At 41.8% G+C, this 14436-nt stretch overlaps 1 protein-coding gene across 1 annotated transcript in view; it reads left to right on the top strand.

Annotated features, from left to right (window-relative positions):
* Nucleotides 1-14436, top strand: part of LOC141199519 (electroneutral sodium bicarbonate exchanger 1) — a 265649-nt gene that overhangs the window by 171265 nt on the left and 79948 nt on the right. The window contains exons 3-4 of the mRNA XM_073663223.1: nucleotides 7371-7517; nucleotides 7823-7958. Coding sequence (XP_073519324.1) covers nucleotides 7371-7517; nucleotides 7823-7958 — 283 coding nt within the window. The remainder of the gene's footprint in view (nucleotides 1-7370; nucleotides 7518-7822; nucleotides 7959-14436) is intronic.

The raw sequence follows: 14436 nt of genomic DNA, 5'->3' as shown, positions 1-14436 counted from the left end.
GGTGCAGGCGCAGCATAAATCACACAGAGTCCAATGGTGCAGTTCAGGCCTTTTACTCACAGTTGATATCCAAGTCACCTCTGTCAGCAATGACTGCCCAAGCCGTGCTGCGTCCATCAGGTGAGGGGCTCGGTCAACCCCCAGGCAACTCAGGAGTGTGGCGCAGGACCCCCTTCTATCCTTTCTCTGGCCTCTCATGCCCCACCAGTGACCACGCTTCTGTCCGGCTGCCTCGGGCCTTCTCTGGTAAAACTTGGCGCCAGTTTCCCTGACCCTATGTGGTGCCTTCCTAGCGGGTGTAGCAAGGGGTCGCACCAATAAATGATCACGACCTCCGGTTCTTGGCTGACGGATGATTTACCTCCACCAACTTGGGAATCCTATACCCTTCCACGGCCTGACCCTTCACCTGATATAACGCGGGCTTGCAACGGTTGCTGTCCGTTCTGCTTTCTTAGGGTCCCTTCTGCCTTCTTGTTTCTGGAGCCTTTCTACTCCTCTGTCTCTCCTCTTTCCTTCCTTCTCCTTCTCCTCTTCTCCTCTCTGGCCCCAGCCTTCTCTCTAGGCCTGCCTCGTGGAGCTGAGCTCAGGCTGAGCCTTGGCTCCCTGTCAGCTCTCTCTCCCTTCTCTGACTGAACTGAACTTCTAAGATGGCTCCCACCTTTTATCTGCTTCTCTGTGTCTGAGCTCAGGTGTCTTGCACCCAATGAGCTCCTTCCTATGCTCCAGAAACCGTCTCCTACTGCTCCTACATCACTGGGTTCTCTCCTCCCTCCCCACTCCAGCCAGGGACATGGTCAGTTGTGCCTGCATAAATGGGAGCACCGTTGAGCTGTCCGAGGACATAGTTAGTCGTGCCTGCATAAATGGGAGCACCGTCGAGCTGTCCCCCGGAAATGGGGTGTGTGTGTGTATGCAGCTAACTGAGCCCTGGTCCACACTCCATCCTTACCTGGGAGTGGAATATCACACCTCTGGTTGAGGTGCAATACCCCTGTGGCAACCGAACCCTCGGGGCACCACACATGCACTAGTGTTTTTGCAGATTCGTGTTTTTTTAATGTGCGGATTCAGGAAATATTTTTGAGCTGGAGTTGGCAGGAAGTGGAAAGGGCTTGGATATGAGATTTGAAGGATAGATCAGAGTCAAGGGTTAGCCCGAGGCAGCGAGCTTGCGGTACTGGGGAGAGTGGACAGCCATTGACTTTGATGGATAGGTCAGATGGGGGGGGTTGAACGAGATGGTGGAAAGATGATGAATTCAGTTTTATCCAAATTAAGTTTTAGGAATCTAGCAGAGAAGAAAGATGAAATAGCGGACAGGCAGTGTGGGATTCTGGTTAGTAAGGAGGTGATATCCGTTCCAACGAGGTATATCTGTGTGTCATCAGCATAGAGGTGATTCTCTATGAGCTGTCCAAGGCCGAAGGTGTAGATGGAGAAGAGCAGGGGTCCTAGAACTGAGCCTTGGGGAACACCGACAGATAGGGGGCTTGATGAGGCGGTGGTGTGTGAGTGGGAGACCCTGGATGTCCGGTCTGTTAGGTATGAGGAGATCCAAGATAGGGCCAAGTCTGTGATGCCGAGAGAGGAGTCTGTAGTAAGAGGGAATGGTCTACTGTGTCAAAGGCAGATGACAGGTCCAGAAGGAGAAGGACAGAAATTCTGATTATGTCACAGCTGCAGCACCCAGTAAATTAAGTGATACATCGCTGGAATCAGGGACTCTTTTCCTACATTATGCTGCTCTCAGATGAAGTAGCTAAAACCTTGTGACAGATTCCCTTTAAGTATTGGACTGTACCATTAATGTATCTGTTATCACATATTGAGAGTCATGCCTTAGTGGAGTGCATCATGCTCTTGCAGTATGGCCCCTATTGACCCCTCTGAACACCTAGGAGAGAAAATTTATTTGAGAAGAAAGGATCCATGCTCATGAGCATATTGAAGCATTAGCGCGTCTCTGGTGCTCTGTTGCTTCAGTCTATGATGCACGTGAACCTGTTGTGTTGAACCATTTGTATATACCTTATTTGTGAGTGACCTCACTATTTTTTCTTGTACTGTTGCACTTGGATATTCTTATCAGGGCAAACTGGGGCATTTAGGGACAGTGTACGATGAGCAAGGGTGCCAGTTCACATTTCCAGGGTGTCAACCTCCTCGGGTAGGTGTTGAGATTAATAGGCATAGTGTCTGTCCCATTATTATGTACCTATGACTCCTCTGATTTTTTTAGTGCGCTCTTGATATTGATTGTTTGTCCTTAATGTAATTCTGTATACATTAAATTATTCCTAATATCCGTTGCTAGGAGCAACAGTCACATCCCTGGGTGTGTTATGTTCTGTATCCTATGCCTCTCTAAGCAGTTTGATGTTTTGGTGTCAGTATTCGAGACTCTAATTTGATATAGTGTTGTATAACCATCACATTAACACCCAACACCTTTGGTTGCCAGGGACAACAGATACTTTCCTGGGGACAACATCTTATCAATTCCTTGCCGCTTTAAGCAGGTTGTGTCGCTAAGACTCTGATTTAATTAGCTCCTTATGATTTCTAAAAGCATCACCAATATCTTTTGATTGAGATTTGCTGCTATTTATGGTTCATATCACACCTGCATCCATTATCTGCATATGGTGGGATTGACCAATAGATGCCTGGTCGTAGATCTGGCCCAAAATAGGAGTGGTACTGCTGTTCTCTGGTCCTAGTTAGTAGGGCGGTTCTGGTGCAGCCGATTAATCACAGTAATAATCTTTGTATGGTATTTGGAGTATGCCATTGAGCATTTTACATACTTCATTTGAATAAGTGTTTTATATATATATATATATATATATATATATATATATATATATATAATATAATATGATATAATATAATATAATATAATTTTTTTTTTTTTTTTTCGATTATTGATTTTTTTTTTATGACCCCTTTTTTATTTACTACATCACATTCTCTTTTTGCATGGCTCTGGAAACTGGGCACCAGGCTCTGTCTTGAACGGAAGTGGGGTGCATATGCTTGAGAAAGTGGAGCACAGTGCTCTTTCTGGCAATCCCATGGACAATGAAAGAAGCAGAGGTCCCTTCTCTCGATTCAAGACGGAGCTGTCTTGATAATTTTTTTGCACAGACACGTGAACAGCCCCATAGACTGTAATGGGTACATCAAAGAAGTGAGCCGGAACATATGTTGGTATAAGTGCAGTATGTACAGTAGGGGCACATTCACACTGTGGCCATTTAACAAGCATAACCTAAGATAAAAACAAAATGAGCAAATACCCTGTAGTAAATAAATACATTTTAATAGTACAAGTAAATAACATAGGGTACTTAGTTAACACTATTTTGATTAAAAAAAAAAAGAAAAGCCACCCTACCGTGACAAGATGTGCCCAATCGGTACGGTCCTATCTCTAGTATTAAACATCTGTATGTGTCTGCAGAGTAGATGGGAGTAGAGCAGGACCCGACTGTTCAGACACCTGCTCGTGAAATGCTATATAGAAAATGCCTAGCTCAAAAAGGCCGAGCCACGACCCTATTTGTACAAAGTGCAAAAAACTAAAGCAACACCAAAGAAATGAGCCAGAACATTTGTTGGTATAAGTGCAGTGTGTAGGTGTACGTTCACACTGTGGCCATTTAACCAAACAAAACCTAAGATCAAAACAAAGTGTGCAAATACCCTGTAGTAAACAAATAAATAGTAATGGTGCTAGTAAATAACATTGACACTATTTTGATCAAAAAAGTGTAAAAAAAATCCCACCACGACAAGGATAGTCCTATCTTTAGTATTAAACCTCTCTATGTTTCAGCAGACCTCAAAATAGATGTTTTGTACAAACAGTCTTGGCTCTCCCTTTACGGGCTGGGCATTTTCTATATAGCTTTCCACAGGCAGGTGTCTATACAGTCGGGTCTCGGTCCTGCTCTACGGTCATCTATTTTGAGGTCTGCTAACACATAAAGAGGTTTAATGCTACAGGTAGGACCATCCTGATTGGCTGCACATTGTCGCGGCGGGATGGCTTCTACGCTTTTTTGATCATCATAGTGTTAACTATTTATTTACTACTGGGTAGTTGCTCATTTTGTTTTTATCTTCGTTTTTTTCTGTAATGGGTACATGTTCTATCCGTGAAAACTACAGATAGAAAGAACATGGACGTCAGAATGAGGCCTTAGATGGAACTTGTGCTTGACTTCCCAAAGTTTTGTCCATTTGTTCTTATTGATAGTCTGTTGCCTGATCAATACATTAAAGTTGCAAATATTCCATCTATTGCACATTTTTGGACTAAACTACCAGGATGTCAAATCTGTTGGCAGCCCTGCCTAAAACCTCATTTGTCAGTTATTCATTTAGATGTTTTGGACAAATCCCTTTCCCAGGACAAACATCCTGCTTTGGATTTACTGTCATTATCTAATGTGTCACAACAGCTTTCAAATTAACGAACAACTTAAAAAACAATTAACCTTGAAAAGCTCTGCTCGCAGTTTTTGGACAGATGGAAAATGCTCCATTCCCGACAGCTCAGTGTATTCTGTCCTTCCTTTACTTAGTTCATTCTCCGGCTTCCTCTGTCTCGTGTTGTGTTTCACTAATGATACAAACTTGATTTATATCAAGTTTATAAAGTGGAAATAGAACGTTTTAAATGAGCTCAGCGTTAGTAGAATAATTGTCTATTATCTGTATTCATCATCATTTTTTTTCTGCGTTGGCAAGATTTTTGTAGTTAATGGTTGATTTTGTCAAATTTCATGTCGGTGAACATTTTTTTCCTTTCTTTTAGTTGAATGTATTTCTGCAAAGGAAGACCAAGAAGTCATGGTCATTGTTGAATACTATGAAGCGTTGGGTTCTTCGTGTCACTGCTCCATACTGCATATTATGGGGTTATATAGGCATATAATGAAGCATGCTATGATTTTTTTCCTTGTTGTTGGGTACAAACTATTATGTAACTTTCTTATATGAAGTTAACTGTGTACAGCTCCACAGCTCCATACTATGTATATGTACAAAACCAAAGTTGGCCATGTACATGAACCCTGATGGTAATTTAAGAAGTGCCTACCCAGTTTAAAGAGATTGTCACTTCAGAATATCAGCTGAATGATTGGGACAATCAGCTGAATGTCCTGAGTCTCTCTTTCAATACCCCGGGCAAAAAACAAATTTTGCTCTACTTTATAGAAGAACCCTCTGTATGACCTTCCCTTTTAAGAAATTGTCTTTTATGGATAAAAAAAAAACTTATTCTGTGAATACAATGGAAGGCAGAGATGGATTCCGGCTATGTTCACATTGAGGCTTTTTTTGGATGGGGAAGTGAATCTGCTCAAAAATCCACTTCAAAAACACTGACGTCTGAGGCTTGAAAGGCTTTTGTTTAACGACGGATCAGACTATACAGGGTTCATACTTCAGAACTATGGAAATGTATAAGTCTGCATAGTAGCTGCAGACACAATAAGAGGATATCTAAGTTGTCCATGACTTTAACATTGATGACCTATCCTAAGGATGAAACGCCGCTCACTGCCGCAGCAAATGCTGCTTATCCAGAGCGTTCATTATTGCCTGTATCCTTGTGCACACTGCAATCTGTCTGACTGATGAAGGTTTTTATATGACCGAAACGTCTTCTGTATTTTTGGATTGCCTGCACACAATAAAATTATCTTCTTACAACATTTACCTGAGTGCCAAGTTTTATACAAGACTATCCTAAGGATAGAAAAGTAAAAGACAGCATCCATGCCAGGGTGTTCAATTGCAAAAGAGGTGTTTATTCCGCCATCCCAAAACATACAACGTTTCAACCCTGTGTGTGTCTTTGTCAAGGATAGGTCATTAATGTCTGATCTGTGGGGGTGTGACAATCTGGCACCTCCTGCGTTCAGCAGTTCTCGGTGCCGGCGGCTGCCAAATGTGCCCAGTTATGGGGAGGATGTGCAGTACCCAGCCACAGCCACTAGCAGTAGATGGAGCAGCTCCGTAACTGAGCACTTCCAGCAGCTGCCGGCACTGAGAACAGCTGATTTGTGAGGGTGCCGGGTGTTGCACCCCCACTAATCAGACATTAACATTTATGACCTATCCTTAGGATAGCTCATTAAAGTAGGGGACAACCTCTTTAAATCAATAACATTCATTTTTTTTATATTGAATGTGTGACATGCAGAAGTAGTGCTGTTGCAGAGTGTGACATGCAGAAGTAGTGCTGTTGCTTTAAAAGCATTCAGCAACTATTAGAAGTAACACAAACACATGAGACAGGAAGTGTTGTGCTCCAGAAGCATCCAGCAACTAGAGGGGTTACAACAGTCACAGGAGAAGGGGAGTGTTTAGCAGAGCCCCAGAGGGATTGTGGGGAAGTTGTTTACATTCTGGCTGCAGCCAAAGGGAGAAGTGGTGTATATGATCTGTATCTCACAGAAGTGCAGGAAAGAGAACAGGATTCAAGTCCAGGGTGAAGCTCAACACAGGTCAGATACCCTGCACAGTTAGTTCAGGAAGTCTATCATTTGGCAGGAAGATAAGGACTGGAAGGAATTGTGTCACAGAGATCAACTCCCTCATCAAACCCTCCCCTCCCCTCAATCTCCATGCAGAATAAAGAATGCTGTGTACAATTGAGTCCTTGTGAAGGAAAAGCCTGGGGTTGTGTATGCATTAAAACTGTGCTCTACTGTGCTACAGGATAATAGACTGTGTACAGCTGTACTGCAAAGGAGATTGTACTGTTATTACTGGAGCCTGTTGCTCAAAGAGACATTTACATTGCACTGGCCGTGCCTCATTAAATGTTACTGTTCTGCCGTTTCTGAGGACTCTTGTCAGATGTGTCTGGTCAGCAACTGAATCTATCGTGTTCCTGAGCGAAGCTGCAGCCTATGGTCGCCCGGAATAATGGTTCCCCCAGGATTCCAACGAATTCATGTAACCGGTCTCGCCCCTAAACTTGCCGGAACCTTTGCTGTTATGGGAAGTAAACAGCTGGCAAGAGATCTGGCAGCGTCTTGTTCCCCTTCTATATTGAAATAAACATGAAATATCGGTTGAAAGCATTGGACATTTGTTTAATGTATATGACTAGCCTTATTTGTCTGATTGTCTCATCTGTCTACCTATAAAGATTTTCTGGGAACCGGTAAATTAAATGTTAAGATATGAATGTGTAAGATATTGTACATATAATGAGAGAGCTTGAGTTTTCATAATAAACCTAAGGAAATAAATAAATGCATTTTACTAAATAATCCACTAGTAGCGGTTGACCCTGTTAATAAAACGAATGTATTAAATATTATCTTCTCCTATTCTGTTTCTAGGGCACAGAACATTGTATGTTGGCGTTCGGATGCCACTGGGTCGGCAAAGCCACAGACATCATCGAACTCATGGACAGAAGCACCGAAAACGAGACCGCATGAAGGGAGTTATACAAGAGGAAGGCCATGATGAGTCACTGGCTCATGGTATGTAATCATTTTGCAATATATACAATATAATATATATATATACTCAGGTTAGCCTCTTCTGATCAGACCTGTTAACATTTGTCTTTGAACAGTTGGACTAGATGCCACAACATATCTGAGACGGTCAGATGAAGTCTCTCCCGCACTATCATAATCCATATAGCTGGGCAAAAATGACAAATTTATCTCCATAACATGTCTGTAGGTGTTGCAGTGGGGAACCAGTTTTTATATCTTTGGCATTTGTTGTCTCTTATAAATATTGGCTAAAATAAATAAGTGTACCCTTGTCATTCTTGTAGACACACCATCCCAAAGAGTGCAGTTCATCCTTGGAACAGAAGAGGATGAAGAACATGTGCCCCATGAGCTTTTTACAGAGTTGGATGAAATCTGTGTTAAAGATGGAGAGGATGCTGAATGGAAAGAGACAGCAAGGTAAAATAACTAAGAATCACACAAATAAACAATATATTATGTGATCTAAAATAATATTACCTTCTACAGATGCTGTAGGATATTATTGGCTGACACCCCCACTCACCCCCCATGAGCAGCTTTTGGCAAATCCCACTGCAGCTGGATGTAGACCGTGTATCGGTACCACATCGGCTATCCTCCAATCCTGTGGCACTACCCCTGTTACCAGAGAGTCTAAGAATATGAGATACAGCGGTTTGTCAATTACTGAGCTCAATTCCCTCAGTATCCGTGGATGTAAAGCAGAGGATTTGATTTGACTACATAAAAGACCTCTGACAGGGTCTAATGGGCAACATTTCTCCTTGTAGAGAGTGCCAAGCCAGTGTAAGGAGACTTATATGCTATGCAATGCTTCTCTTGCAATTTTAATATGCAAGTAGCCTCTTCAGAGAGGAAGAAGACTAGAGCTCTAATGCCACCTATTGGATGTAGCAATCCTAAAAGTCGATATTAACCCCTTTAACGAACATTGCCACATGAGCTTCTCATTTAGCCAAATAAGACCTCCTGCTTTGCAATGATGAGGAGCAAACACCCTGAAACCTATTTTTGCAAATGGATTTTGCTTCTTATTTTGAGTCTTGTGGCAAGGCATGTTAAAGGCTTAATGTTGACTTTTTAGGATTGCTACATCCAATAGGTGGCACTAGAGTTCTAGTCATCTTGTCTCTGTAGTCAGAAGCTGTTTGCCTATTACAATTCCCAGAGAAGCATTGCATGACCTATAAGTCTCCTTGCTCTGTTCTCACATGCTCCACAAGGAGAAGCGTTCCTCCATAGTCCCTTAGTAATAGGTAAAACACAACAAGTTTCACTTATTATTACCTATGTATCCATTATTCCTCCTTCTAAATGCAATTGTTGTAGATTATTTTTGCTCATATTTCAATATATTGAACATGGTATAGTCGCAGTGCATGGTTTCTTTATGTAGCAGATACAACCTCAATGCTTTTAAATTATTTCAGTTATCACCTTTTTGAGTGTTTTGCTAATGTGCCCAATGCAAAATGTACTGGCAAGCTACTATTTTAAGATAAGGACAGCACAATGAGTCAGCGCTCATACATTTTTCTTCTACAATCCTAAAACATACTGTTGGGTTAATTGGCTTTTTAGGAAGCAGGATCCCTTATGTAAACATTTTATTGCTAGTGAGGTCCAAATTAAATGGGATTTCCAGGTTGAAATCACATACGAGCAGTCATGTGACTGCATAATCGCACTTCGAACACAGGGGAATCATGGCAGTGTATGCAATGTGCAGTGTCCCGATTCGGCAGTCTACAGTCACATAGAGCGATTACAGACTTAACTTTTCAGCCTGGAAAACCCCTATTACTGTAGGGAAAAAAAGTAAAAATGTTATGTTACGGTGTACTGAATAAATTATTTGGTGATGTAATATTGTAAGTCCCTATTCTGCAATAGCCACAAATGCAAGTAGTTGGGAGAGAATGACCTTATGCATTTACACCTTGGCCCTAAGGCCAGAAGAAGCCCAGTGGCCAATCTGAGACTAAAAGGAAGAGCAGTGTTATTTCTGTCCTGGGAGATCACTGCTCGACAGCTCTGTGCTGTGATATCATTGTGGGCTTCATCCTTGTATTTTGTGTTGTGACATCACTGTGGTCCTGTCATCACCAGTCTTCTTATTCTTGCTATATAACATTTATTAATAATAATAATAATAATAATAATATTTTTTATTTCTATATAACTGACGTATTCCACAGCACTTTACAATTCAGAGGGGACAATATCAGACATTACAGAGTCACTCATAATTCAATATATACCAAGAGGAGTGAGGGTCCTGATCACAAGCTTACAATCTAACATTTTCACTGTTTTGTGATGTCACTGTGTGCATTACATCAATACTTTGACATCATTAGTCTTATTATTATAGTTCTATACTGTGACATCACTCACTGTGTGCATTACATCAATACTTTGACATCATTAGTCTTATTATTATAGTTCTATACTGTGACATCACTCACTGTGTGCATTATACCCGTACTGTGACATCGCTCACTGTGTGCATTATACCAGTACTGTGACATCACTCACTGTGTGCATTATACCAGTACTGTGACATCACTCACTGTGTGCATTATACCAGTACTGTGAGGTCACTCACTGTGTGCATTATACCAGTACTGTGACATCGCTCACTGTGTGCATTATACCCGTACTGTGACATCACTCACTGTGTGCATTATACCAGTACTGTGAGGTCACTCACTGTGTGCATTATACCCGTACTGTGACATCACTCACTGTGTGCATTATACCAGTACTGTGACATCGCTCACTGTGTGCATTATACCAGTACTGTGACATCACTCACTGTGTGCATTATACCCGTACTGTGACATCGCTCACTGTGTGCATTATACCAGTACTGTGACATCACTCACTGTGTGCATTATACCCGTACTGTGACATCGCTCACTGTGTGCATTATACCAGTACTGTGACATCACTCACTGTGTGCATTATACCAGTACTGTGATATCTCTCACTGTGTGCATTATACCAGTACTGTGACATCACTCACTGTGTGCATTATACCAGTACTGTGAGGTCACTCACTGTGTGCATTATACCAGTACTGTGACATCGCTCACTGTGTGCATTATACCAGTACTGTGACATCGCTCACTGTGTGCATTATACCAGTACTGTGACGTCACTCACTGTGTGCATTATACCAGTACTGTGACATCACTCACTGTGTGCATTATACCAGTACTGTGACATCGCTCACTGTGTGCATTATACCCGTACTGTGACATCACTCACTGTGTGCATTATACCAGTACTGTGAGGTCACTCACTGTGTGCATTATACCCGTACTGTGACATCACTCACTGTGTGCATTATACCAGTACTGTGACATCGCTCACTGTGTGCATTATACCAGTACTGTGACATCACTCACTGTGTGCATTATACCCGTACTGTGACATCGCTCACTGTGTGCATTATACCAGTACTGTGACATCGCTCACTGTGTGCATTATACCAGTACTGTGACATCACTCACTGTGTGCATTATACCAGTACTGTGACATCACTCACTGTGTGCATTATACCAGTACTGTGACATCGCTCACTGTGTGCATTATACCCGTACTGTGACATCACTCACTGTGTGCATTATACCAGTACTGTGAGGTCACTCACTGTGTGCATTATACCAGTACTGTGAGGTCACTCACTGTGTGCATTATACCAGTACTGTGACATCACTCACTGTGTGCATTATACCAGTACTGTGACATCGCTCACTGTGTGCATTATACCAGTACTGTGACATCACTCACTGTGTGCATTATACCCGTACTGTGACATCGCTCACTGTGTGCATTATACCAGTACTGTGACATCACTCACTGTGTGCATTATACCAGTACTGTGAGGTCACTCACTGTGTGCATTATACCAGTACTGTGAGGTCACTCACTGTGTGCATTATACCAGTACTGTGACATCGCTCACTGTGTGCATTATACCAGTACTGTGACATCGCTCACTGTGTGCATTATACCAGTACTGTGACGTCACTCACTGTGTGCATTATACCAGTACTGTGACATCGCTCACTGTGTGCATTATACCAGTACTGTGACATCACTCACTGTGTGCATTATACCAGTACTGTGACATCACTCACTGTGTGCATTATACCAGTACTGTGACATCGCTCACTGTGTGCATTATACCAGTACTGTGACATCGCTCACTGTGTGCATTATACCAGTACTGTGAGGTCACTCACTGTGTGCATTATACCAGTACTGTGATATCTCTCACTGTGTGCATTATACCAGTACTGTGATATCTCTCACTGTGTGCATTATACCAGTGCTGTGACATCACTTGTGGTGTGTGTCATAGAGGAAAATTAAAATCCATAAGACCTCTCCAGGGAAGGGACATCCAACCCCTCTCATTGAACTTATGGGAAAAAGGGAAAACTGCCTGTAACTGGAGAAGAGCTGACATTCCAACCTCTCTTTTGAAGTGGGATTAATTTTAGCTGGGGAGAGAGGAACTAATTAAAACAACCTTTGAAACAGAGACCTCCTGCCTTGGACAGGTGTTTAAAACAGGATATCTGCTGGGGAAAATAACCGTCAGCTTGAGATCTGTTTATGCAGATGAGGAGCAGTTCAGGGGCTGCCTTTGTTCCAGGGAAGAAGCATCCTGGGTTCAAATAATTTTCCTCAGAGTGTTCTAGATGTTATGTCTCCACTGTCAAGATGTAAATATTGGGGTTTTGGATCAATCCAATATTTATGGGACATAGATTTTCAGCGTCGTAGCGAAGGGATAGCCGTGACGCATTCACTCATATTGCTGTGGGGCCACTAGAACCCCTCCAACTTAATAATGTTCTGATAGATGATGCTAACCAGGCCATGTTTGATCTCTATGTAATGGTAAAATCATGATAAGAAATATGACGTCAATATCTACCGCCTGGAACTTTCAGGCGCGAAGATATCCTGTAAGTGTGGGATCTCATAAAATTCTAACATTCCCTCAGTCCTTCCCCACATGATCTCATCAAGGAGAGGTATGTGGGTGTAACTTTGAGCTAATAAAAAGCAGCATTTGGGTCTGGGCCATTTGTCAGTTATTGTAAGGTGCAGCTTGCTGTAGGTTCTCTTCCTTTTCCAGGAGTCCCTCCCTCCGCTAAGCTCTGAGCCAGTTCCGTGACATCAGGTTTAGTTATTCTCTTTTGTTATTCTTTTTTATTTTATGTAATTGTATATGTCGTATTGTTTTGTTCCCATTTTGTATCATCTTTTTATACTTTTTTGTAAACACTGCCTATCTTTCTGGATTAAATATATAAAATTTAATAGCTCTGTTCCTCTTGCTCTGTAAACCGCACCCCTGAAGCCATGCGTTACCTGTAACAGGTGTACATGCGTTTGAGTCAGAGGTGTATATACCATATGCTCACTGTGAGTTCCCCAATAACCAGCTGTTACGATACTGGTGTAGTACTGCTGGAAACCAGTAGCCTAAGGAGAGCAAGCGATAGTACAAGTGAGCTAAAGTAGTTGTAGGAAACAATCCATACATAGGTGAGACCAATCTAAGTAAGAATGTTCAGGAGCTTGGAGACTGGAAATTAGGCTAACAGCTAGACACAATACTCAAGCAATGAGCGAGAGATCCATGCAGCTTTAAGTAGGCCCAAATAGGAAACAGGTTCAGAATCTGCCATCTTAGTAAAGGGCAATTGCAGAACACAACATCAGCCTCCAGTGGTAAGGAGTGGGATTGAAGCACAATTATTAAGGTGAACAATAGCAGTCACTAGTGGTCAAACTGTAGAAGGACAACTGGAATCCTGACATCAGCCTAGTAGTGGAAGCAAACGCGGCCTCGTCCATCTCTCTTCACTCAATTGCTTAATTGTCTTGACGATTGGAGGCAGCGGAGTTGTGTTACCCTGACAAACTGGTGTCAGCGGTGAGATCTGGGTGATCTCTCCGGTGTCATCTGTGACAAAGTGGTAACAATGTTGCAAACTGCATGAAAAGCCCCCAGCTGTGTATCTGTGATAGTGTGCATTTTACCAGTATAGTGATGTCACTCACTGTGTGCATTATACCAATCCTGTGACACTCTGTACAATAGCGATTTTATATTTTTCTACTTGTACTTTGACATCACTGTGAGTATTCCTGTGCTGTTACCCTAGTGTTTAACCTTTGTGCATAGACATTATGTGTATTATCCCTTCTTTGTGTCATCATTGTGTATCATGCTTATGGCCAAAATTTATTGCATGTATTATCCATGTAGCAATACAGGGTGGTCCAAAAGTAGGTGGACAGAAAGTGTAATAAGGTTATGAAGGGGGAGATTTATCAAACATGGTGTAAAGTGAAACTGGCTCAGTTGCCCTTAGCAACAAATGGATTTTTTCTTTTGGGGAGTACTCAAGGACAAAGTTTATAGTCGAAAACCAAAAAGTGTCAGTGATTTGAAAAATTACATAAGAGATGCATTTCAAGAAATTAATACCCAAAGAGACTTGTGCAAAAAAGTTTGTCGAAGAATAAGAGGCGACTTCAAAGCTGTGCAAATTGTAATGGAAAACAGTTTGAGCACCTGCGTTGATAACATTTAAGGGCTTTTGTATTATTGTTCAGAATAAAATTTAATTGTCAATGTTATGCTTGTGTTAGTAAATATAATTTTATATATAAATCAAAATAAATGTTATTATTTTCTGTCCACCTACTTTTCGACCACCCTGTATATGTGTGCATTTTTCAGGATAAGAGGATAAGAATATAAAATCCAGAGGTTACAGTGGAACCTGTGAACTACAATATTGCAGTATATACTGTAAATCTCAGACTCATATAGACAGGGGTGGATTAAGAGTAGCAAGGG

This window comes from Phyllobates terribilis, unplaced genomic scaffold (genome assembly GCF_046119375.1).
Source record: "Phyllobates terribilis strain yellow unplaced genomic scaffold, ASM4611937v1 Scaffold_2__4_contigs__length_985480577, whole genome shotgun sequence".
Taxonomy (NCBI): domain Eukaryota; kingdom Metazoa; phylum Chordata; class Amphibia; order Anura; family Dendrobatidae; genus Phyllobates; species Phyllobates terribilis.
The sequence above is the reverse complement of the archived record's forward strand: the minus strand, read 5'-3'. Positions and strand labels throughout refer to the sequence as shown.